General features: G+C 42.4%; 1 protein-coding gene across 2 annotated transcripts in view; it reads right to left on the bottom strand.

The window, feature by feature from the left end:
• The window catches only part of PDE11A (phosphodiesterase 11A), a 322,202-nt gene that overhangs the window by 25,625 nt on the left and 269,435 nt on the right, over nucleotides 1-27,142 (bottom strand). For both annotated transcript variants that reach the window (XM_045833325.1, XM_045833394.1), the window contains 4 exons: nucleotides 22,511-22,588; nucleotides 17,106-17,169; nucleotides 8,957-9,031; nucleotides 7,160-7,243 (listed from right to left, as the gene is read on the bottom strand). In XM_045833325.1, the coding sequence (XP_045689281.1) occupies nucleotides 7,160-7,243; nucleotides 8,957-9,031; nucleotides 17,106-17,169; nucleotides 22,511-22,588 (301 nt within the window). The remainder of the gene's footprint in view (nucleotides 1-7,159; nucleotides 7,244-8,956; nucleotides 9,032-17,105; nucleotides 17,170-22,510; nucleotides 22,589-27,142) is intronic.

Here is a 27,142-nt window from a genome sequence, read left to right as displayed (position 1 = left end):
CACAGACTTAAAAAGTATGCAGATCCACCCTCTCTGGGATTCAGCACCAGCACAACAGCTGAAAGGGCACCAGTCACATGCAGGGAGTGGATGAAGTGACTGGAAATGGGTTAAGTGCCGGGCAAACCTCCAGAAGTCGGGCAGCAGCATTGTCCCTTCTCCGAGTCCTCCCCCCACAGAGCCACAAAGCAGTGAAGTGGATTGCCCCACCCTAGTGATTACCTAAAGCTCTGCCCCACACAATTTACAGGTGCCTTTTCTACAATAGGTCAGGCTACTAAGACATGGAGTCAATGCAGCTCTATCTAATACATAGACACAAGCACAGGGAGGCTGTCAAATTGAGGAGACAAAGAAATATGACCCAAATGAAAGAATAGAACAAAACCCTAGAAAAAAAAATGAAATGGAGATAACCAACCTATCAGGTGCAGAGTTTGAAACATTGGTGATCAGGATGCTTAAAGAACTCACTGAACACAGCAACAACATAAAAAAGACTCAGGAAAAAAATGAAGGTTACATGAAGTGAAATAAAGAAAAATCTACAGGAAACCAAGAGTGGGAGGGATGAAGCCAGGATTCAAATCAATGATTTGGAACATAAGGAAGAAATAAACATTCAGTCAGAAGAGCAAGAACTAAAAAAGAATTCAAATGAATGAAGGATAGTATAAGGAGTCTTTGGAACATCTCCAAATGTAACAACATCCAAATCATAGGGATGCTAGAAGGAGAAGAGCAAGAAATTAAAACTTATTTGAAAAAATCATGAAAGAAAGCTTCCCTATTTGGTGAAGGAAATAGACATATAAGTCCAGGGAGCACAGAGAATCCTAAACAAGTTGGGCTCAAAGAGGACCACACCAATATACATCATAATTAAAATGCCAAAGGTTAAAGATAAACGGAGAATCTTAAAAGCAGCAAGAGAAAAGCAGAGAGTTACCTACAAAGGAGTTCCCATAAGACTGTCAGCTGATTTCTCAGAAGAAACTTTGTAGGCAAGAAAAGAATGGCAAGAAGTATTCAAAGTGATGAAAAGCAAGGACCTACAACCTAGATTGCTCTATCCAACAAAGCTATCATTAAAATTCAAGGGCAGATAAAATGCTTCCCAGACAAGGTAAAGCTAAAGCAGTTCATCATCACCAAGCCATAGTTACATGAAATGTTAAAGGGACTTTTTTAAGAAAAGGAAAATCAAAAGTATGTACAGTAAAAAGGAAACAAATTCACAACTATCAACAACTGAATCTAAAAAAAACAACCTAAGTTAACAACCAGAACAGGAATAGAATCATAGATATGGAGATCATTTGGAGGGTTGCCAGTGGAGAGGGGGAAGGGGGACAATGGGAGAAAAGTTTCATGGATTAAGAAGCATAACTGGTAGGTTCAAAATAGACAGGGGGATGTTAAAAATAGTATAGGAAATGGAGAAGCCAAAGAACTTTTATACACGACTCACGGTCATGAACTAAGGGGGTGATTGCTGGAGGGAATGGGGGTACTGGACAGAGTGGGGCAAAAGGGGAACAACTGTAATAGCATAATCAATAAATATATTTTTAAAAATAGAAAGAAAATGATCTCATTCTGAAAAAAAAATTGGACACAAAGCATGAACCATTTAGTGCAACACTGAATTGTTTTTAAGGTGCTTTTATTGGTATCCAGAAAAATTGTCTTAGAGTAGCTCCTTACATTCTTTTTTCAGTTTATCAATTCTAATTCCCAGTCTCTACAATTTCAACTATATTTTAAAAATTCTCTTCTTTCCAGAGAGTATATTTATAATTGCATCAAGTAGAATCTATTTTCCAAAATGACCATTAAAACTGAAGACAGAAAAAAAAAGTCAAAAATTACTATTATCATAACATCAGAGGTCCTGCCTGTTGCAGGAGCCCCACCACATTTTTGTAAAGATGCAATACGGGTGCTAAACTTATCCTTCCTTTTGGGGGAAGAGAAAGAGAAAGAGAGAGGAAAAGAGAGAGAGAAGGGAGGGAGGGAGGGAGGGAGGGAGAGAGGGAGGGAAAGGAAGAAAGGAAGGAAGGAAGGGAAGGAAGGAAGGAAGGAAGGAAGGAAGGGAGGAATGAAGGAAGGAAGGGAGGGAGGAAGGAAGGAAGGAAGGAAAAGAAAATTACTCTGGCTATGGTCTGTCCAGGTCTAGCTCTTTTGCATTATCTGTGCAAAAAAATCCACTCCAACATGAAGACCCAGTTTGGGATGAGCTGAAAATCTGATGATGTTCATAGAAAAATTATATCCCTCAATCCTTAGCAAACAGAAGATCTCTATTGCCTCTGTTCATCATTGAAATTCTAGGTACACTAAGGTTTGATTAAGTGGAGAATGAAAATACAGGGCAAAAACTTAGCTTGCCACTGCACACAGAGAAGCTCAGTGTGACACCCCGACATCAGGTTTCTGTTTATCCCTAAGGCTGGTGCAGCTATGACTTCAAAGTCTGATGGTGTCTTTTTTTATTCTTTCTTTTTTTCTCTTTCCAAAGAGGTTGAGCAGCAGGCTAATGGATCCCCAGCAGGGTGCAGAGACAGCAGAGAGCACGGGAATCAGATGTCAATGTGCTCCTCCAGATACCCTGCTAGGACTGTGTTAACTATGCAAGGCTTCGCTCCTCTCCCAGGGCCACACTTTGCTGGTTCCCAGCCCACTCCTGGCTCTCTGTATGCTTCCCGATTAAAATGCTGTCAAAGATAAATCATGACTTCTGCCTGTTAGGACAATTTTCTTTTTTTTTTAAAGAAAAGTTTAGAACCATAAGATTAAAAAGATGAGCAAATTCTGGAGAATTATATATTCATTTATAAACATGTCATATCCCTCTATTATATAACTATCCGTGGATCTGGGACTGTTCCCTGAAGTTTCCTTCCTTACCTATCATTTTATTTCTATATTTTTATGTATTTCTGTCAGTCACTTTTAATGAATCACGGAGTACTGAGGAAACTTCCTAATGAACAGATTTACTGGGGCGGAGGGAAGGGGGAGGAAAGAATGTGTCTTCATTGTTTTACCTCAACACAGTGACAAATCGGCTGGAAATCAAAGTTGTTGTGGAGATAAGAGCTTCAATTTTGAATGTAGTGAACATCCCAAATGGTTCCGTGTACTTTTTGTAAGTTCCCACCTCAGCACACAGATGAGCAGCCAGCCCTTCAGGCATGGAAGACTAGCCATTATCACTTGGAGGGGAGACAAAACTCTGCAAACTGGAGCGCAAGCAGAGAGTGCATGATCTACTTTGCTATCTAACATGCACAACTCTTTCAGAACCGTGCGGTAAACCCAAATTATCCAGAGAAAGTCGATGAAGTCAAAAGTTGTATTTACTGCCCAACTGCACCCCTTCCCTTCCCACCAAACTCTTAGTTGGGTCCTACGGAAGCTCCCAGCAGCCTCCGGTGGAGGCCCTTGCCAGACTGCACCTCTCCACGCTGCTCCCCTGCAAGCAGCTGCAAGCAGATTCCAACTCTCTACACAACACCCTCAGGCTCTGGGAGCTTTCTTGCCACCTGAACCTGCCCCATCTTGGCTTCAGAACCCTGGCCTTAAAAGAAATGAAAGATCAGGGGAAAGAAATGGAAGAGCCCTGGCTAGTGTGGCTCAGGAGATTGAACACCAGCTTGCAAACTGAAAGGTCACCAGTTCAATTCCTGGTACTGGCACATGCCTGGGTTACAGGCCAGGCCTGGTTGGGGGTGAGTGAGAGACAGCAGATTGATGTATCTCTGGCACATTGATGTTTCTCTCCCTCCATTCCCCTCTCTCTAAAAATAAATAAATAAATAAATAAATAAATAAATAAATAAATAAATAAATAAATAAAGTCTTTAAAAAAAGAAATCAAAGGGACATTCTTCATTTCCTGTGTACTATTCTGTATGCTTTGGCCCTCTGCCACGCTGACTTAGCAAGGCCACAGTACATTCTTACGCTCTGTGACTGAGGCCCTGTGAGTTCAGGTCCATTGCATTCGGGATTTCTGCCACCTGCACACATTCCCGTTTGCCTTCTCTCCTCTTGGACTCTTCACCACTGCACTTCCATGTTCAAAACCCCAGCAACCTTCTCTGCAACGGCCTGAGTTCCTGCGGACATTTTGCCTCAGTAATTAGTGTCACCTTAGTGACTTTCCTAGCTCAGTGAGCCACCTCCAAAAGATTCTGTGTCCTTGCAGTAATGGTGATTTCTTCCCACTGACTGATTCCACTTTAGTTCTGAAGCACCAAGAGTTATACACAATTATCTAGTTCAATAATGAAAAATCCATTGCGTGAGATGGAGCAAAATAGGGATCCTCAATAGAATACTACCTGGCCATGCAAAAAAGGAAATTTTAACCTTTTGCAAGCGCATGGGTGGACCTGGAGATTATCGTGCTAAGTGAAACAAACCAGTCAGAGAAAGAAATACAAATACCCTATGATCTCACTTATATGTGAAATCTAGTGAACAAAATAAGCTGATGAACAAAATAGAAACAGAGGCATGGATACATGGAACAGACTGACAGCTGTCAGAGGGGAGGGTGGCTGGGGAACTGGATGAAAGAAGGTAAAGGGATTAAGCAAAAAATTGTATGCACACACATATGTATACACATATACATATATGTATGTGCATACCTATACATATGTACACAAACACACACATATACACACACATACATACATATAGATACAGACAGCAGTATGGTGATAGCCAGAGGGAAGTGGGGGTGCCAGGTAGGTGGAGGTGGGCCAAAGGCGGGAAATGGGAATGAAAAGAGACTCTGGTGAGGGGCACACAATACTGTGAACAGATGAGGTTTTATTGAGTTGTACACTGGAAACCTGTATATTTTTGTGAACCAATGTCACCCCAATATTTTCAATTAAAAAAAGAGGAAACTTAAAATCATTCTACAAAGTTTCAGTTGGCAGGCTCTTTGAAATGTTGTTTTAAAAACTTTGTAAAGAATTTACAAATGAATCCGTGAGGTCATTTTTAAAAGTTAGTGAGAGAAGGAACTCAAAATAGAACACAATTTCCATGCTTTGTTAGTGAGGAGACAAAGCTGCAGGTACAAACAGAAATGTGCACACACAGTTCCTCCCGCAATCCCCTTCAGAATGCCATGACTCTCCCATTTAGTTCAATAACAAAAGGCAGGAGACGATGAACCATCCAGCGGGGGTAGAAGGGCCAACACACCAAAACCAGGGCCCGGGGTAAGCAGGATACAACTCTAATTTGTTGGTAGCGTCATTAACATTTCTATATGTTAACTTCCTGAGGATCAAAATAGCAGGTTTATGTAACCTTACAGATAAGTAATAAAATAAAACATGTGAAAAGTCAGGAATAGTAAGTAATGTGATGTGGTAATATTATTCTCTAAATTCTGAAAATTGCTATTTTCAGCTTAAACTCAAGTAACTTCCTTCTTAACTGAAGATTTCAAAGTGTTCGATAAGAAATGTAAGATTGTGAATCAGTAATGAAACAATCACATTAACATGGAGAAGCATGCGAGAGGCTATTCCAGCATTTACTATCATCACATGGAAAGGTCGTGTCAACATTGGGTTCATTCCCAAAATAGCTTTGTAAACCAGTGCAAAAGATTTATCAGCACCACAAGTACATGTCTTCATCCTCCTAAGCTTTACCCACAAAGAAGGAATTTACTCATTACAAGAATAATTTATTCATCCCATTTATTGCCTAAAGGGGCACAAAAAACTGAACAACATAAAAAAATAATTCAACATGCGTTATCAAGTCAACTTAGCAGAGGAAGGTCCGCCCAACTAAAGCGCTGCCCAGCTTACTCAGAGATACCAAGGTCAAGGAGGGGAGGAGCAGGCAGAAAAGAGGGTTAAGGGCCCTCTTAAAATAAAGGGTGCGTCATTCTTGATTTTTCATCCAATATTTCATTATTAAATAAAGGAACATTACATTCCAGTTATAACTAAAAGAATCTATTTTAGATTATTTTGAACTTTGACTTTATATGATCATGTGTTGCATGGATAACCTAAAACAAAAAATGAATTAACTTTTGTTATTTATAAATATTAAAAAATTACATTTCCATCTTCAAGGCAGTATTTTTTTTCAGGTTAATGTGACAGGGCTCAGTAGTTCCTCAAAGTGCTGAAAACGAAGTGGTAGATAAGTGTGAAACTTAATGATGTGAGGTCCTTAAAAAACAATACTGTTCTTAATGGAGTTACTCAGAGTGAGCAAGTGAAGCAGTTCTGCTTTCCCTGCATGTGATTTTCATCTGAAGTTAGAAAAGAAGTTCAGACTGATTGAGCTAGGTGGGGGGTAAATAGCTCACTGGGTTTTACACAGGAAAGCAAATGCTTGGAAGTAGAATTAAAAGCCAGTGTGCGCTAAACTGTTCACGTGAACTGATGCCTCCCTAGTCCATACTCGAAACGGGGAGAGCGAACAGTCAAAGCCCATGGCGCTTGTCTCCTTGCCAGGCCCAGGGTCCTGAACACCAGGCAGCAGAGCTGAAAGCGTGAATGCATTTTGCTCAGAATTCAGTGGTAGCACTTGTCACATGCATCTCAGAGGGATTTTAAGGTGGAAGGTGCTTCACAAAACTCCGTGGCCCAGACCATGGGGTCAGAGCCAAAAATCAGGATTCATGGAAATCTCATGGTATTAATATAAGCAAAAGAAAAAGTATAAAAGGGAAAAAGATTTCCATGTCCAATTGCTTGAGAAGTTTAGAGTTAATCAAGGTTAAACAAGCTTCTTTCCTGAAGGACCTGTCGGAGCCGGCAGTATTTCGATGTGCAGGGGATTTCCTAGTTGCAGGGCCTGCAAGCTCTCCTTCGGGAGAGACTATTAGGTGATGGCTGGGTAGAGAAATACTGAGAAAAACATTATTATCCCCGAGTTACAAATGAAGGAGTTGAGGCCTGTGAAGATTATGTCCTCGGTTCCCCAGCCTACTAGTACCAATTTATGTCAGGACAGAATCAGCAATCTGAGAGAAGGTCCAGGGTAACCACAGTTCTTAGAAACATACGCGCCAGACGAGCCTCCCCAAACTGAAGTGGAAAGTACAGTACGTGCACTCCTCTCGCTCAGTCAGGACACACGCGCCCTCCCAAACTGCGATTACCTGATACAAAGGCATGCAGATGCTATCGATCCACTCCAGCTGCAACCGAGGCAGTTCATCTTTCCGGTTCCGATCAAAAATAGCCTAGAATGGGGGTGGGGGACCTTGCTTTATTACAATGCAGAATTTTACAAATGCCTTGTCAAACAGTTTCCCGCAATGATCCAATTTTTCCAAATGAACACTTCACAAATTACAACCAGTCTTTACACGTACATTCTTTTCCTTTATCAATGATGAGAAATAAAGTATTTCCACCTCTTTTATGAGACTTGTAAGCGAATTTATTTGAACTTTATAGCACACAACTCCTTGGGGCCAAAATCTGTCTTCAGATATAGGTAACTGCCACTAAATCAAGTCATCAGGTCACTGGGAACTGGGTACAAGTCAAGGGGAATGGGATGTGTTTTACTGCCACCAAAATAATGGCAGGCTTTTATTTTTATAGTGAAAGAGAGTGGGATAGATTGAAAAAGATCCTTAAAAGCAATTTCACTTTAAATAGGGAGTATTTGTATTAATTTTTTTCAGGGTGGGGTGTTTGTTTGGCAATTCTGCGTGTTCTTCAGAAAAGTTCTGTCTGGCCCTGGCTGGGTTGCTCAGTTGCCGGGAGAACATCATCCCATACACCAGGAGAATGTGGGTTCAATCCCTGGTTGGGGTGTGAACAGGAGGCAAATAATTGATGTCTCTCTCTGTCTCCCCTCCCCCAAATCAACAAGCATATCCTTGGGTGAGGATTAAAAAAATAAAGTTCCATGTGTCATGGATAAAAACCAAAATTTTTTACCTACTATTGGATGGATGATGGTAGAAGGGACCCATTTTCTCCTCATTATCCCCAGCCTTTAAACTTTATATTATAATGTTGAGAAAATTTAGCCATATTTTGGAGAAAATTGTAACCCTATGTTCACTGAAGCATCATTCCTGGTGGTCAGGAATGGAAACAACCTGAGTGTCTTTCACCAGATGATTGTCGTAAATAGACATTGCTGACAACTGACACAGTTCTTGAACTTCATTGACTCTCCTGTGCTGTACAGCCATTAAAATATTTTGCACCATTTTTAAATTTGTTGGGTTTTTAGCTAACCGTTCATTAAGAATAAAGAGGCCAGCCCATCCGTGAGGGGCAGTGACCAAGGTATTTACATCTTTTGTAACCCGATGAGTGAAAACAGCACCATCCTGAGCCTACAGTAAGCATTCTCAAATAATATTCAAATGAATGAATCCAACATAAGTAGCATTTCAATCAGCTGAACCTAAGTTCCTGGATGAAACTTTTCATTTTGCAAAAAAGAATAGACACAGAGACTTAAAATGATTTGTTTTTGAGATTTTGGAATGTTCAAAATTGAAAATTAAATCTCGAATATCCATTACTTACTGCAGCTGTCTGTTCTAGCTCCTGAAGGCTGAACAGCTGGCCTTTAATGTTTCCCCCGTATTTTTATTCCAATGTAGTCATTGACCACGTCTGAAATGCCAGCCAGCGCTGGGCTCTGAGTGATCACATGCCACTCTGTGCATCCTCCCTTGTGCCTACTTGTCCCCCCAACCCCCCGCCCCGTGGGTGCTTGGGAGATTCTTATTAAGCAGCTCACCACTCTTAATCAGAAACCTGGGAATAAGAGTGTTTAGTGTAAGTATAATTAAAGTTTTAAACTTTCAGGAGTGCTTCCTTAAATCCATTCTTAATTTTTCCCTTTTTAAAGTTGTACTTTGGAGTCTTTTTTTTTAAGTATCACTCAAAAGGGTAGATGCATCATAATAAAAGGATGAACTTACAGAAGGAGTGAGTTTGAGTTCTGACCTCTCCCGATCTCCTTGCTCGAAGAACTCATTGGTTACAAGTTCGGCCACCTGAAATATATAAATACTTTAGTGTATAGCTGTGTGTACTTTATCACAAGGCTTGGGAGTTAGCTTATGTGTGTGGCAGTTATCTTCAACACAGACAATCATTTTCTTTTTTTCTTTTTTTTCACTTTTAATCTTTTTATTATTATTATTATTTTAGTCATTGTTCAAATACAGTTTTCTCCTTTTTACTCCCAATCCAGTCCCCCCTCCCACCCTCCCCACTTCCCTCCCATTACCACCCTCCCCTTAGTCTATGACCATGTGTCCTTTAAGTTTGTTGCTGTGAACCCTTCCCACTGTCCCCTTAAATTCCCTCTTCTCTCCCCTCCGGTCACCATCAGCCTGTCCTCTATTTCAGTGTCTTTGGTTACATTTTGTTTGTTTCTTTGTTTTGTTATTTAGGTTCCTGTTAAAGGTAGATCATATGGTATTTGTCTTTCACTGCCTGGCTTGTTTCACTTAGCATAATGTTTTTCAGCTCCATCCACACTGTTGCATAGGGTAGGAGCTCCTTCTTTCTTTCTGCTGCATAGAATTCCATTGTGTAAATGTATCATAGTTTTTTGATCCATTCATTTACTGATGGGCATCTTGGTTGCTTCCAGCATGTAGCTATTGTAAATTGTGCTGCTATGAACATTGGGATGCATAGGTTCTTTTGAATTGGTGTTTTAGTATTCTTAGGATAGAGTCCCAGCAGTGGAATTGCAGGGTCAAAAGGCAGATCCATTTTTTAGTTTTCTGAGGAAGTTCCATACTGCTTTCCATAGTGGTTGTACCAGTCTGCAGTCCCACCAGCAGTGCACTAGGGTCCCCTTTTCTCCACAACCTCTCCAACACTTGTTGTTTGTTGCTTTGTTTATGATGGCCATTCTGTCTGGTGTGAAGTGGTATCTCATTGTGGTTCTAATTTGCATCTCTCTGATAGCTAGCGATATTGAACCTCGTTTCATGTGTCTTTGGACTTTCCTGTATGTCCTCCTTGGAGAAGTGTCTGTTCAAGTCCTTTGCCCACTTTTTAATTGGATTCCTTGTCTTCTTAGAGTGCAGTCGTGTAAGTTTTCTATATATTTTGGAGATTAAACCCTTGTCTGAGGTGTCATTGTCAAATATGTTTTCCCATACAGTTGGTTCTCTTTTAATTTCAATACTGTTTTCTTTAGCTGTGCAGAAGCTTTTAATTTTGATGAGGTCCCATTTGTTTATTCTTTCCTTTATGTCCCTTGCTCTAGGGGACACGTCATTAAAAAAGTTTCTTCGTGAAATATCTGAGATTTTCCTACCTACGTTCTCCTCTAGGACTTTAATGGTGTCATGTTTTATATTTAAGTCTTTTATCCACCTTGAATTTATTTTTTGTATATGGTGTAAGTTGGTGCTCAAGTTTCATTTTTTTGCACGTGGCTGTCCAGTTCTCCCAACACCATTTGTTGAAGAGGCTATTTTTACTCCATTTTATGTTGCTGCCTCCTTTGTCAAATATTAATTGACCATAGAGACTTGGGCTTATTTCTGGGCTCTCTGTTCTGTTCCATTGGTCTATGTGCCTGTTTTTATGCCAGTACCAGGCTGTTTTGATTACAGTAGCCTTGTAGTATAGTTTAGTGTTGGGTATTGTGATCCCTCCTACTTTACTCTTCTTTCTCAAAATTGCAGCAGCTATTTGGGGTCGTTTATAATTCCATATAAATTTTTTGAAGTGTTTGTTCTATGTCTGTGAAATATGCCATTGGTACTTTAATAGGAATTACATTGAATGTGTAAATTGCTTTGGGTAGTATGGACATTTTGATGATATTAATTCTTCCAATCCATGAACACAGTATATGTTTCCATTTGTTTGTGTCTTCCTTGATTTCTTTCTTCAATGTTGTGTAGTTTTCTGAATACAGGTCAGGTCTTTTACCTCTTTGGTTAGGTTTATTCCTAGATATTTTATTTTTCTTTTTGCTTATTTCAAATGGGATTTTTTCCTTGATCTCTGCTTCTGCTGTTTCATTGTTGGTGTACAGAAATGCCTTTGATGTCTGGATATTGACTTTGTAGCCCGCTGTTTTGCCAAATTCATTTATTAGGTCAAGCAGTTTTTTGGTAGAGTCTATAGGATTTTCTATGTATACTATCATGTCATCTGCAAACAGTGACAGTTTTGTTTCCTCCTTTCCGATTTGAATGCCTTTTATTTCTTTTTCTTGTCTGATTGCTGCAACACAGACAATCATTTTCAAGGCTTATGAGGAAGTACATTAACCTTTCGTGTTTGAAGTTGTTACAAAATTTAATCAACAAAACCGATTTCCTTTTACTCGGAAGAACTTGTGCAGCGCAGTTTCAGAAGCAGGCCGTGAGACAGTTTCCCACAGCACTGACAGCTCACATATGTGGGATGAAGCACCTGGGTTGCCACCTTCAAAGCAGGAAATGCTCGTATCCAGAAAATGAAGCAAATACTAACCTAATAATAATTTATTATAATGTATTATTGAAATATATTTGCCATAATAATTTGATCCACTTCTGGGTATTTCTCTGTGGATTCTTAACATCATTGCATACATTTATCTTAGACTGGTTTAAACTTGCTATCACAAAAAACTCCTGAATTGCCTCTCCCTACCAATATCCGCATGCACCCTGGAGGGAGCAACTGTGGGGCGCGCCTCTGCTGCCTGCTGGAGCAGTCAGCCACGGGGCAGCATTAGCTGCACTTACAGTGTGTCATGATATGGTTTGAAGAACATGATTTGCTCCTCAGATTGTCTCTGTACTACGAGTGTAGTGGTAGGTTCTAGCTGGTACAAGCACAATGGTATGGCTATGGTACTCCAAACTGCAGATATTTTTCCAAAGTAAGAACCTGTGTTTTTCCACCTTTCATCCTTTCCTGTGGATGGTCAGAAGCTACCAATCACAGTGAAGCTAAAGAGACTCTCTCCCTTTCCTAGCCCTGTGCTTCTAAGAACAGCTTTACGGGAAGCAGATTGACATGACAGGGAAGTGCTGAACAGGCGTGTGCCGCTACACTGTGGTGTGTGTTAGAGAGGAAATCTCAGAGAGGAACTAGCTGCACTCACAGACTATTGCAAGAACGGGGGCGGGGGGGGGGGAGGGGGCGGGGAATCCTAGACAACCTGATGGCAAGAAGATCTGGATCCCCAGCCTAATTTCTCCCTATTCTAGGCTCTTATAAAAATGAGGTTCTTAGGCCTGGTAAAGACTAGAATGCCTTGATTTTGGTCAAGTGTGTAGAATCAAGATCATTTGCCTGAGGGTATCTTTCAGGCACTTTTGTGAAAAATAAGTCTTCATCACGCACCCACATACAAATCTGAGAGTAGCGAGTGTACAGTCATTTATAGAGAAATAGAATATCTAGTCAGTTCAGTTTTTAAACATTTAAAAAATTCAACAGTATAAAACTAGTTGGAACTGACTCAGTTTTTCTAGGACTTGTGCACTTCTCTGCTCTCCAGGCTCTGCCACTACCTTTCACGCTAGTGCTTCAGGCCTATCTCTCATGCTCCTGGCCTTTTTCACAAAGAATGAATGGTTCCCCATGGGCCTGACCTTATTTCCTCAGTCCCCAGAACTCGCCCTCAGATTGCTCTGAGGTGGGTCTTCTGCACTAAAGAATGCGAGTGTACAATCAGGTCAGCCAAGGCGGGAGTCCTATATAGGTCTGCAGCCCCCAGAAAGCAAATACATTAAAGCAAAATCTTGTCCTTGATCTTTCTAGAGCGGTCCTGGGTGTCTCCCCTGGGCTTCTTTCACACTCGATTTGTACCACTGTTTTGTTTGTACTTAAAAACCCAAACAGGAACATTAAGTGACTTGTGATTGAATTTTGTATTAAGGAAGGAAATTGAGATGCTAATCAGGCCTTAGGGGCTCACTGGGGAAACCCACATGCTTACAATCATGTCTGTGAGGAAGGAAAAGCAGAATAGTCACCAGTTTTTTTTTAAACATTGAAAGGGAATTTTAAAAAATCAACTTCCAGGAAATAAGAAACATATTTATATTTTTAAAAGAAGGTTCCATTGTTTTTGTCCACATTTTCCCTAAAATCATAGAAGTGATTATGTTTTTTAAAATACCTTAACCGATTCAGAGACAAACACGAATGAGATCTCCAGTTTAGAGGTGTGACAAGACGTCTAATGACATGTTAGAAAAAACATGGCTTTGAGTTTTATTTCCTTGAACTCTTGAGTTTCTACACTTATTAGCAAAAGTTCACATCCTGAAAATAAAATGATATTTACATCAGTCACCAGGAAAACCATCTACAGGTGGCTCTGGTCTCTTTGGTCTAAAACACCCAGCAGAAACCTTTTTTCTTCCTGCTCTTTTAGCTCCTGACATGCATTGTGCTGGCGTGTCTGAAGGTCCTGACACTCCATCCCTCAGCCCACTCCCTTTCCAATCTCCTCTATTCCCCCAGCCCCCTAGCTTTCTCCCATGCTCCGCCCCTCCCCTCCCTTCCCATCCCTATCACAGTGGCCATGCCCAGTACTACACTTTCCCCCAATACCTGCCAGAGTCGCCTTATCTCTCTTTTGCTAATGATTTTCAGACTTTACTGCGAGAGAGGCCTTCTCACACGGGGGAAGTGAAAGGTGGTCAGAGATGTATAAATAAGTTGCCCAACCACAAACTCTTCACAGTTATTTTGCTTCATGTACATTCAAATATGCCACAATGAAATGAAAAGCTCCATTGGAAGAGAGCTATTTACTGAAGGAGAGTTCTATAGGAAAACCACCCAATTTGCACTGGACTGTGATATGAGCCAGAAATTAACCTTTATTTGTTTATATTTAAGCAACTAATATTTGAGAATATATTTGTTAACTCAGCAAAGCTTAGCCTTGATTGACACCAAAACCGCTTTGGAAGTGAGGTGCTGCTGAGAGAGAGCGAGAGGGTGGGGGGGAGGAAGGAAAGAAGGGAGGAAGGGAGGGAGGGAGGGAAGGTTGGTTGGGAAGGTAAGTAAGAAGGAACACAGGGCAGAGAAAGGAAAGGGGAAAAAAGAAAGAAAAGAAGGAAAGGAGAAGACCCTAAAATATGTGGTACTAGCTTGGGGGCAGGTACAAAACAGTGAGGAGATGGTGGTTGGATGCTATAAGGATGATGGCTGATCCATGTTACATAATGGCAAACCATTCTGTACGATCCTTACTGGAATAAAGCAAATAATGACACAAATGAACTTATAGCCTTAGGGAAGAGATGGGAAAACAAAGTATTAGTAGCATGTGATGTTTGCTATTTACTGTTTTGCTAGGTATTATTAGAAGTGAGCTCAGAAAAGGATTGGCAGGTTTATAACCAGGAATGAGAGGAAATAAAGTCAAAATTCAGGGTGTTGTAGGGATGGAAGATGAAGCTGCTTCTTAACCCCAAACTTTAAAAACAAAAATTGAGATATGTTTTGAATGACAAAGGTTGATTAGGACTCAGTCTTGCAACAAGAGTCAGACAGAAGGTATGGTCAGTGCATCCGTAGTTGAAAACTCAGTGAATCAGGTGGCACACAGGATGTCCTTTCAATTGCACAAAATGGCCCAGAGAAGAGATTTAACTACACGGCTCTCTCACTGGCAGTGCCCGTTAGGCACAACGTGCTGGGAATTAGGTCATGAGAGAGAAAAAAAGAAAACTATATTTGCCTATTTCTTTGTTCCTGAACATAAGGAAGCAAAGAAATATAGCAGATCTGAAACATTTGTACAGAACAGAACTATGGGTGTGGGTGCTGGTAAATGGAGATCAGGAGAATCAAAGGCATGAGGCGCTGACTAGATGTTTAAGGGAGCGTTGGTGCCCAAACTGACCACAAGCCTGTGACTACTTAAAATTTGAAAGAAGCCTTGGATCTTCATCCTTCTTTAGGTGGAAAGTGGGCTGAGAAATCTTCTTGGCTTTGGGCTATAGCCAAGGAAGATAATGAAAAGGGAATAATTTCCAGGGTGGAGCTAAAAGCCATGGAAAATAGTGAACCCAGGAACATCTCCTAGAGAAGCGGGCCACCACAGAGCAGAGAGTCCTCACGGAAAATGCCCAGGAGGACTTTGCAGTGGCTGTGGATCCCCAACTGCCAAAAGTTGCCACCTCTTCCTTTTCTCAATGGGAGTGTAATGATGAGTATTTTGTGGTTTGGGTGTATGGTAGATGCTGTATTTTCGGTGTGTATAGGGCTTTAATGTGCATACAGACCTGATGTGGAGACCAGCATATGTCACCCAGAGGGCCTGGACTTCAAGCTTGAGACCACAACTGATGGGACATTTGGTCATCTCCCCTGGGGAGAGGATGAGCATATTTTGCCTTTTGCCTGAAGAAGGAGAATGAATCTTGTGTGTGTGTGTGTGATTTGAAGGGTAAATTGTGGTAGGCAATAACTATTTCTGGCTTTTTAACTTCTGGGCACAAGGAAGGATTGTATTGCATGGTTGGGCTGGGTTTTGGCCAATGAATTGTTGGGAGGGTGCATTTATTTGCCAGTGCAGGACCCACAGGGCATCTGCTGCAGGGGTCCAGAGGGTGGCCGCTCCCTCAGCCTCAGTGCAGAATGAGGACAAGAGGGGCCAGCCCACCCTGGATGCACACGTTCAGGAGTGATTTGTTGGTTTAAGCCCCAGAGATTTTGGGTTTAGTGGTAACGTTGCCTGCGCTACTGACACGCATCATTTAAAACTGCTGATTGATGCATCCTGTGTAAGAAAGTGTAAGCCACTGTGAAGAATGAAGGCTTTGGGGCCTAATGTGCTAAGATTTCAATACCTAGCTCTACCACTAAGTCTCATTTTCCTCCCTTGGGATAATCACTGTATTAGTTTCCTGGGGGCTGCCATTAATTACAACACACTTGGTATCTTAAAACAATAGGAATTTATTCTCTATGCATTTTGGAGGCCAGGAGTTCAACATCAGGTCCCTGGCAGAAATTGAGGTGTTGGTTGGCAGGGCCACCCCTGCTCTGAAGACTCTAGGGAAGAAGCTGTTCTTTGTCTCTTTCACTTGCTGATGCCTTTACCAGCATCCCTTTGTTTGTGGCTGCATCACTCCAAACTTTGCCTCATCTTCACATTGCCTCCTCCTCTTCTAAATGTCTAATTTCCCTGCGCCTCTCTCTTGTAATGACACTTGTGACTGGATTCAGGACCCAGCTGGAAAATCCAGGACAACGATAATGACAATGATAATGATGATGGCACCAATGATCTTTAACTTAATCACATCTGCAAAGACCCCTTTTCCTCTTAAGGTAATGTTGACAGGTGTCAGGAATGAGGATCTGATACCTTTGGGTTGCCATTATTCAGCATATTAGAGTAACTACACCTACTTCAAAGAGGTTTTGCAGATTTAAATGAGGTAGTACATATGTATCAGTTATTTAATATTGGTTACTTATGCAATCAGCAAACATTGAGCATTGTTATATGAATGTATCTTATTCCCCTAAAATGTCAAATCTTAAGATACCAAGTCACTATTTTAGACCCCATAGTTCACACAGTAGGTGCCTCATAAAACGTAAAATGGCTTGAAAACTATTCTTGCTTTAGAACGAACAGTTTTGGCAGTGAAACCAGATGGTGAAGGCATGATTTTTAGCTTTGGATAAGATCAGAGGGCTCTTTGCACACTTTGGCCAAAGAGCCCTCTGATCTCTAAATAGCCTTTAAAAAGAAAAGTAGAATTTCCTTTTACTCCTTGGGTTTTTTTTTTCAGGTGTGAAAAGCTGAACCTTATGTAAAACATAATTATCTACTCAAAACATTATTTTTTAATGCTTGCTGTAAGAAATAGTCAAAGTGTTATTTGGATTTAGTGTGTTAACAAAAAAAAATCTTCCAGAGTCAGAAATATTAGTTGGTAGAAACACCATAAAGAAAGACTGGGCAATAAACCATGTGGAGCCGAAGCCTCCTGCTATTTTTTACATCATGTTAATACTGATGCAAATTGACGAGGGTCTCAGAGTCTGGTAGTCGGGGCTCTGGGAATATCGTACCCCGACCCCCAGTCCCTCCTCTGCTGAGCCCTGCCATTAATCACCACTTGCCTGTCTTGAGATCTCCCACGGTTTGGTCACGGCTCCAAGGTCACAGGCTGTCATTAACATTGATCTGAAAAACAGAACCAAACAAAACAGCCTGAATAATCTTTTGTTGCATTCCTAAGCAAACCCATCTTAGATACATAAATAAGTAAAATGGGATGGAGGCAAGCTCCCATCTTCTTTTCCTCAACAAGGGAAGCCCTGTCTGTGGTCCCTGTGTTCAGCATCTCCATCCTGCAGCCACGCAGCTGAGGAGGACAAAGCTCGCACGCACTCTCGGCTGCCCTTGTTTTGTCTGCAGCAGACGGAAGAAAGCAAAGCATGATTTTCTCTATGCCTGAGCTAAGCAGCTCTGCCTAAAATAATTTGTAATGGACAATGCTTTATATTTTCAACTATCAGCAAGGGAATCAGTATGTAATACTATCTACATAGCTGATGAATCTAATTACCAGCTTATCACTGATTGATGGGAACAGAAGGAAGCCCACAGCACAGAGGCGAGGCCCACGCCGCATTGGAAGGCCCTTGTCCTCTCCTCTGTGGAGCTAAGATTTATGGGCGAGAGCCATGCTGTTTCTCTCCAGTATACTACCTGGCTACGACCATGTTGTATAAGAATTACAAAGAAACACAGTCGGCTACAGCTCTCACGAATCTGACCATGTAAGAAAGCAGAGGAAAGATCAGAATCAGATTTTTTGAGGGACAGATTTCTATTGGGTTTAACTAGAATTCACACTGAACCATAGATATAAAGACAGGGGGAACAATTCAAATTGTGAAGAGCACTGGTGCTTTTGATGTGATGTGGTTGGAAAGGGGAAAATAAGACGCACTCTTTGTCCAAAATTTGCTTTTTTTGTACTACAAGCAGCAGTAGGCGATGAAAAGTAATGACGGATCTGAGCTGAGAAACCACATGTTGGCTGGCTCCTTTTGGAAGAAAGGGTGTGTTGTTTAGGGCCAGAGGGCTGTCCTGATGTCAGGTGTTAGCAGTTCATACCCTGCCGGATTCCAGGGCCAGGGAAACGTGTCTGCTTGCCAGAAGGCAGAGCCTGGATGGCAGGGGTGGGTGTAACTTGTTCAGGAAACCCCTCCAGGGAACGAGGCAGATAACAATGGGCCATTCAGAGCACAACCAGGCACACCAGCATCAGCCTATTCTTCACACTCAGCCTTCTGTAGCAAGCACTTCTGCAGCTCATAGTTTGCCTGTCTCTGTACTAGGTGCTTTACCAACTAACTCCCAACTAAATGAATCCTCGTCACAGCCTTTGAGGTGGGCGCTCTGATTCCTGTTTTACAGAGAGCTGAATGGAAACACGGAGGGGTCAAGCCACCTTCCCAAAGCAAGTAGAGGATTCAGGATTCTGTGCTTATTACAAAGCTACCAGAACCCCTCTTGCTGCACTGGGATGCTTCTCATTTTAGGCTCTGCTTGTACCAGAGGGAGACAAGACTGTAGGCAATGCGCTGGGCTTTGCAGTCTCTCTTCTGGACTGAAAATAACCTCTCTAAGCTTGCCTATTTGCACCATAACTTGGATAATTACTTAGGTTCCATCTGCTTGGTCATTTGAAACTTACTTTTCAAATTCATATTCAGATCACCATTAATCAGTTAGTAATAAATTTTGTGGATATCTTCTAGGTGCTCTAATGATGATAATTCTAATAGCTACCATTTGTTGAGCAGGGATTCTATTATTATTTCTATTTTATGAAGCAAATGGTCTTTTACATTCCTTGACCAGAAAAGTTAGATAGCTTGCCCAAGGTTATGCAGCTGAAAAGTATCAAAGCTAGGATTGTTACCCACAAAGTCTGGCAAAAGAGTCTCTACTTGTGATGAAAGTGGAGCAGAAAGTCTATACCAAGAAGGAAGACGGAAAGGGCCTGGGGAGAGATGAAACGTTTATCTGATAGGCGCTAGGGAGTCATTTAAGGTTGAGGGCTGGGAGGGCCTGGCTGGACCTTCAAGGAGAGAACTTTAGGTGGTAGGTGTGAAATGGTCTGACAAAGGGGGAACAGAGGCAGGGACAACAGCTGACAAGCATGAATTGGAAAGGGCCTACAACAAAGGAGGCGAGAGAACGGGAAGGCAAAGATAGGGTGGGGGATTCCCGGGAAGAACTGAAGGAGGCAAATGAGCAGTTCTCTCTTATTTTTTAGATCAAGCCTCTGCAAGAAGTGAAAGGCCTTTTCCAGAGACAGAGAGCAGGGATGGCGTTTGTACCAACTGTTTTAGTTTTGAGGTGCATAGCTCTGTTTCGATCTTCAGTGAGGTGGTGTCACCCGGCTCAGTGCAATGGGACGGATGAGGGCCAGCAATGAGGAGGGCAGGACTCTGGCCTCAGTGGCGGGGTGGGGTGGGGGCTGAGGAACAGCGCTATACCACCTCCGCGCCAGACCCTCACTGTGGGTCGTTTTTGCCATCCCCCTCCTCTATATGCTGAAAGTGGTTCCATGAGAATCTTTCTTGATTTGTTCTCTAGTTTTAAAACAATTAGCAACCTCAAAGGAATACATTTTAAAGGTATATTCAAATTCAGTAAAAGATGTCATGTATGAACTGAATTTTGCACTGACCCATCAAAACCTCGCAGTCTGTACTTTTTCACTGTTTTAAATTATAAACACAAGTAAAAAGCCCCCAAATCGTTATGTAAAATGACAGAATTAAAGTACCCAAGTTATGTTCTTTCATCCTTACGGTCCCTGTGCCATCACTGTTTACTCTGACTGTCCTATTTAGAAGCGGGAATGTGACGTTCCCCGGGGCTGGAGACCACAACCACGCCTGGAGCCAGTGCACCGGCTTCCGACTGAGAGGAACTTGCTCTTGAAAGTGTGTGCACCTGCACGGGGGGCTGACTGTACAACTGGGTGTTCTTGGAATGAACTTACATGTACGATACAGGTACAATTACTGGATAAGTAATAATGTGCTAATTTGAAGCTTTCATATAGATTTCTTTTCTGGTCAACCAGTCCCTCATATAAATTATTGTGATACCCAATAGGAACTTTAGCAATTGTTAACAACTTGCAACAACAACAGGTTTTTCTTGGGGAAGAGTGTCTCCTTAATGACATTGTTTAGATTGAAGGCACATGGTGATGATAAAATGCAGACCAACTTTCAGTTGGTTTGATTACTATTTTAAAATTCTCTAAGACAGCTCTCCCCAGAGCCCCCCACCTCGGTGCACACGTCAGAGTGTAACCGTGAAATGGGGGGGCAGGGCTGAGTGGGGGGAGCAGACAGCTCCCAGAGCACCTCTGTTTTACACACTGTGCTTCCAGGTAAGTTTTTTTAAAAAATATGGGGTCCCTGCCAAAACGTTAGAACACCTGTGCCAGAAAACATCCGGGAGGACATGGGGAACGAGCACTGGCATTTTAGGAGTCATGCTCAGAAGAGGCCAGGCCCGAGAAGGTGGGCAAGCGGGGGTCCTTTGGGAAGAGATGGCGGCTGAGCCCAGGAGGATGCTCAGAAAGAAGAGTTGAAGACTAAACACAGGTCCTGGGGGAACAGTTACATGCAGGGGGAGTGGAGAGGTGGTCACCTGGAAAAGGACAAAGAGAAAAAGTCAGAAAGAATGCAGAGAATCCAGAAGATCATGGCTTTACAGAATCCAAGGCAGGACATAGTTTTAAGAAAAGCAAAAGCCAATGGATGCAATTAGGGGTTTGTGAAAAGATCAAGGAAGCCAAAGAGAAAAAGTTTGCAGAGTTAGATTCTTGGGAGGTGAGTGATGCCTTTCCGAAGGAGTAGCAAATCATGCTTTACAGACTAAACTCCTCTGTGCTAAGTCTATATTTTGGAATACTACGCAGCAATAAAAAATGACGAGGTATGAACATGAAAAGAATTCCAAGGCACATAGTTGAGTGAACAAGGAATTTCAGCTTACTTTGCATGTATATAATTTATGTTAAAACAGACAAGTTCACACTAGGTAGTCTTTTTTCCTATGGTTACACATGTGTGTGCCTGCTTTGCAAATGGCCTGGAAAGACACAACCAACTGGTAACAGCACAGCTACGCAGCCTCTGAGAGTCCGGAGTGAAGCTCAAGGGGAATCGGAGGTCTATCTGTAATGTTTTAATCTGTTACAGAAAAACATACTCCCGAAGTTCCTTGTGGAACTGAAAGTTACTTAAAAAGAAAGAAATTGCCTCACAAGAAGTTGAGAGGGGTATGAGTGAAGTATGGAACTGAAGGAAAGGGGAGAACTAGGATTGCACCGGGAGAAGACGGTAGATTTCAGGGATGACTGTTTTGGCTGAGATGGAAGGATACTTTTAGAAAACTCATCATGGAAAACAAACAAACAAACATATTTTGAAAATGCCAGTGAAGACAGTACAACTGATATAGCAAGGTCAGGGTTGGGGTGAGGGAGGGGGAGGGAACGGAATGAGGACACAAGTGGAGGGGCTCGGAGCTTCCCCCTTGTCCTCAAAAAGGGGCACTGAAAATTGCGAAGCTGACGCAGAGAAAGAGGACCGCAGAGAGGCAGAGGGGGGAAAGGAGGCCCTGTGCTGAGAGGCCCGAGGAGCGCCCGCTGCAGAGGGCCGGGGCAGGCGGAGCTCCCCTGAAGAGGTTTCACAGAGCCAAATGGGAGGGGAGAGGGATCGGGCGCCCCTCGGAGCGATTCAGTGGTGGCCTGGCTGTGGAGCAGGCGCAGCGAACCCAGAATCCCGGCCTCCCAAGCTTTCTCAGGAATACCTAACAGCTTTGGAACGGGCATAAGATAGCAGACGGTCTGAGGGTGGGCGAGATGGGGACATTGGAAGGCCAGGGTACAGCGAAGAGAAGTGGTGCGGCACCCGCGGGAGTGGCTGCAACGGGCAGTGAAAACGGGCCACGGGGAGGTGGTTCTCGGCTGCCTTTTCTAAACCACCAGGAATTCCTCCGTTGAAAAGGCTAGAACAGGCTTCCTACTTCCACCACCCAAACAGTCTGGTTGGTTTTCTATCTATTGTATAATAACACACGTTGTCTCTAAAGAAAAACAGAAGTTAACTCTCCACTTTCCTCTATTCTGTGCAACTTTGTTTTCTGAGACTCAGCCCCACCCCCATCTGTTCTCCCCACTGACTTGCAAGCCCACTTTGTCTGGAGAAAGAGGCAGTCCTGGCTTGCTGCAACTGAACCAATCTGAACATTAGTTTCTAATTTTGAATGCAAAATTTTGGAGAGGAGGCAAAAATATAATACATTGGGACACAAAAAGACATTCTCTACCTTCTTTGTAATTATTCAACTAATCTCCAACTGTTTGAACATAAGCTAAGGTTTGTTGCTTTGTAAATTGCTTGTCTGCTCTTCACACTGTTAGAAAAGCAAAGCTAAATGTTCAAATACTGAAGAAACACAAACAAGAGCTTTTTCTTACCGAAATATATCACGATGGTTTTTGAGGTTCCAATCGTATTCTCCCTTGCGTACAAGTTCAAAGAATTCAGTTCTCCTCCTACACAAAATCAAATGAAGAAAGAAAAAAAAAACCTGGAATGAAATCTCCCACTCTGTGGGGCAACATAAACACATTTATGGGAAAACATAAGACCACCTGAACCAAGTAACTTAATATTTGAAATCATGAGGCTAAAGCACTATCAAAATAAATCACTTTTAAAAAAATGTTGAGGCCTCAAGAAAAAGCCACAACCATTTCTGAATGTATTTACAATAGAGAGGATTATCGAGCCATAAACTGAAAGCAATGTGGTCCCGCACCGAGGATTACTTGCCAGAAGGCACTGGAAGTCAGAGAAGATGGGCAAGGGCAAATAAAAAGCAGGGACCATTTTGGAATGTTCTTTTATCGCTCAGCACAGAGCTGAGCTGTGTGGCCATCCAAGATAAGATACACTTCCTGGTAGTAAATTCAGGACAAATACTTTTTCTCAGTACAAAGGTAATTGTTTCAGCATTTCAGCATTTAAACACATAAACGATGGAACAAAAAATAACTGTGTTTAAACAATGGGTCAGTCACCTGCTTGCTGTGCAACTTTGGGAAGTCACTTATACCCTCTGAGCCTCAATTCCCCACGGTCTAACGTGGGGACGAGATGTGCTGCCTCCCGGAGTTGCTGTGAGGGTCACATGAGGTGGGGTGTGCAGCGCACCTGGCGTGGTGCCTGCACAGTTGAAGTGCTGCATCCACACCCGCACGTGGATACTCACTTGGAGGTGTACAGATACGACTAAACCAAGAGGGAAAATTCTGAAGTTGTGAAAGTAAGGGTGACGTTTCTATTTTCAAAACTTGAATGTAGTCATATGATTTTTTTATTGTTATAGTGAGAAAGCAAGAATAAACAAACAAACAACATCACCATTTTAATTGTTTAAGAATTATTTCCCCTTCTTGGCACATCCTAATGAGTGACTATTTAAAGGACCCTCACATACCATATTCCAAAGTGCATCCCACAAAGTACTAGTCTTACAAGGTACTCCATACAAATACTCCCCGGCCAAGCGGGTTTCAGAAATGCAGCTGGTGATATTCCTTCCTTGGAGGGGCACTGCCCACATCAGCCCTCTGAAGTCTGAGAAACAGATAGGCCTCTGTAAGCTTACTTAACCACTGAATTCCGCTGTACTGTGTTTTAAGGAACACACTTTGGAAAATACCGCCACATTGTTTATGGTGGAAACCTGAGTAGGCTCTTAGACACTCGGTACTTAGTTTAGGGAACAAAAGGCAAGATTCTGAGTGCGGCCGCTCCCCTGTCTCTAGTCTGGGTGCCCACTGCCAGCTGGCCAGCTGCATGGACTTCCTGTCAGCGGGGCAGACTGACTCCTCAAACTACCCAGAAGACAAGGCAAGACAAAGAATGTGGCTCGCTTCCTTATCTAAGACACAAAGGCAGGTCCTGGATCAAGTGGATGGATACAGGTCAAGGCCATACCACAGTATGGGATCGTTTCTACAACAACCTCATAGCAATGGGCAGAGGTGGCATCGCACAGTTACACGGAAGGGCCCCGCAACTCCCCTCTTCTTGGGTGTGTGGGTTTTACATATCTTTCTTCTTGTAAGTTTACAATTGTTCTAAAATCACCCTCTCCCCTCTCTGTGACCACAGACATGCTTTGTTCACATCGTTCCCGGGACTGCGAGCTGAGGTAGAAAGGGTGGTGGCGGAACACCAAGAACCCAGGTCTGCACTCACACTGACCTGGGCTTAGTGCTGACCGCCCTTACTGGCTGCACGGCCCTGGGCGAGTGGCTCCACAGTGCTGAGCGGCAGCCTCCAGCCTCGTGATGAGCACCTGAGATGAGGCACCTTAAGTGCTGGCATTGGCGGGTACTCCATAGCTGATGGCCACGGTTAATATGTAAATACTATTAATAGTATCACTACCAACAATCATATACAATGGACTGATTGGACTGCGTAGCTACTGAAGATGTTGTCTAGTTCTCTCTTTTCTCTGAATGGATATTAGCCTCCTTTTGAGTAATTATAGAGGCAAAAGTTTGGTTCAGCAAATATTTATTAAACCCTACTCTGTACCAACTCTTTACTAGTCTTTATGGACACAAGACATGGGTGTGAGCCAACTTTAAACATCTGAGTTCAACTGGGAAAATCGATAGACACATAGGTAACACCCCTTCAAACGTGACACTAATGATAGTACTAACGACACTGGGACTGGAGTGAGGTGAGGAAGGCACTCCCCTTGGGCACAGAATTTAAGTGGGTGCCCCAAACTCAGTAATCAGACCAATAATATTTTTTAAAAATCAACATAAACACAAAAAATCCATGAACAAAGTGTCAAAAATTTAAATAAAGACAGGATTTGACAATGAATTTGTATGACTCACCTCATTTGTGCCCCCTTAGTCCCTGCCGTGATGAGGCTGATACTTATTGGGTCTCACTATGGCCCAGGCAGACTTACTGGGTTCCATCATTTACTACCCACATTACTGACCTTGAGTAGGTTATTTAACCTGGCTTTGTGGCTTCAGTTTTCTTAGGAATAAAGAATAATACTAACGGAATCTGCATTGTTAGGGTTGGTGGGAAGATTAAATGAAATGATTTATGTAAAACACTTCACAGAGTACCTGACACACAGTAGGTGCTCGGTAAGGATTCACTAGTTATTAAGCACAGGAGGGCCGAGTTCATGGCCCACTGGTTTGCAGCTGGTGAGTGGCAGAGCTGGAATACAAATGCCACCTGTCAGGGTAACAGCCACCCCGGCTGCTCAGATGGGCCCTGGCGTCCTGAGAGCACAGAGGAAGGCACTTAGCTCACCTTGGGAAACGACAGAAGGTTGGGAAGGCTTTCTGAAAGAGCTTGTCACCCATCCTCCCTGTCATCATAGGTACCTGAGTGTCCTTGAAATCCTATGAGTTATTCTGAAAAAGCCCCGCGATGCTGGCCCCACGAGGACGAGGGCCTGGTCCATTTTTGTTCACTCCCGATCCCCAGTGCCCACCGCAGTGCCCGACATGTGGGCAGGCAATGAATGCTTGTTGAATTGATGAGTGAATGAATAAGATGATCTCATAAGATGATTCATTAACAAACAAACAAACAAACAAAACAACTCTCCAGCCATTGGTTTTACCTGGATTCTAAATGGTTCTAGGGTCTTCACAGTTGACATTTTGGAGAGACTGAGACAAGAAAACTACATAAAATCTAACCAAGAAAAGTCTTGCCAGATTCGTGAAGGTTAGATTCTCACTTGAACCAAATGGACAATGTAACAAGTTGTGAGAACTTTAAGAACACCATTGTCTGACCCTTCTTGCACTGACTATTGCTGTATCTGCTGAGTGTGTATGAGATATACGAGACATGACATTTTTGATACAAAGGGGCATATTACCTCTGTGTCTAACTCAATGTAGAAAAGAAATTTTTTTTTAAAGATTTTGTTTATTTATTTTTTAGAGAGAGAAGAGAGGGAGAAAGAGAGAGAGAGAGAAACATCAATGTGCGGTTGCTGTGGTCATGGCCTGCAACCCAGGCATGTACCCTGACTGGGAATCGAACCTGCGACACTTTGGTTCGCAGCCCGTGCTCAATCCACTGAGCTACGCCAGCCAGGGCCTGAAAAGAAAATTTTTTAATACAAATCTATAACATGTCAACTAAACAACACCCTAAGAATAAATTCCCCAATGAGGGAAAGTTTAATAGCTAGAGTTGCTGGTGTGAAAGTCTTAAATCAGCTGGACCCCAAATCAGTCTGTAGGTTTCCCCTCACATTGTAACAAAGCTAGATTTTATTGCATCTGGACGAAAAGGAATATCCATTGTCCCTAGAGGATGGTGAATAGAGGAGAGCAGGAAGATGCACTTTCACAGGACACAGAAAAACATGGCATGCATTTCCCCACGGACGAAACTCTGCAATTTCTTAGTAGGCTATACTAATTCTGGTGTCCTAAGGTTTGGCTATGACCTTAGACGGTAATAGGAGGCTTCCGGTGCACCACAGTTTTATCAGGATAAACGTGGGAAAAGTCCCGTTACTGGTGGAACCATGTACACCAAACATGTGCTAATATATTTGGCCACATAAAAGTCAAATAAATGCTTTAAAGTTTAAGCCAAAGTGCACTTACATTTTTTAAAAGTTTCTGAAAATTAGCGTCTTAAAAGATGGAGGTAGAGTTGATCATTTTCATAAGGATGCAAAAGGATTTTTGAAGTGATGATATGCAAAGCTCACACAACAATATACTTAACATATTTTAAAAGGTATAAGACTACCCAGTGGACATAGAGAACCTCTCTATTCATCCCCCAGCTTTATCCGCCCCATGGAGGCCACTGCCCAGCTCTGCGCTGCTGCTTCTGCCTCCCCCATCCCATCACACAATGGCCATTTTCTAAATTTTGCATTAATCATCTTTCCATATAGCCTTATAATTTTACTAGGTCAGCTATGCATAATATTGCTCTGCATGTTTTAAAATTTTATGAATGATATCATTGTAGTGTATATATTCTTTGGCAACTTGTTCTTCTCTTCCTCGGTG

The sequence above is a fragment of the Phyllostomus hastatus genome, unplaced genomic scaffold, assembly GCF_019186645.2.
Source record: "Phyllostomus hastatus isolate PE091 unplaced genomic scaffold, TTU_PhHast_1.1 phas_contig_1, whole genome shotgun sequence".
NCBI lineage: Eukaryota > Metazoa > Chordata > Mammalia > Chiroptera > Phyllostomidae > Phyllostomus > Phyllostomus hastatus.
The sequence above is the reverse complement of the archived record's forward strand: the minus strand, read 5'-3'. Positions and strand labels throughout refer to the sequence as shown.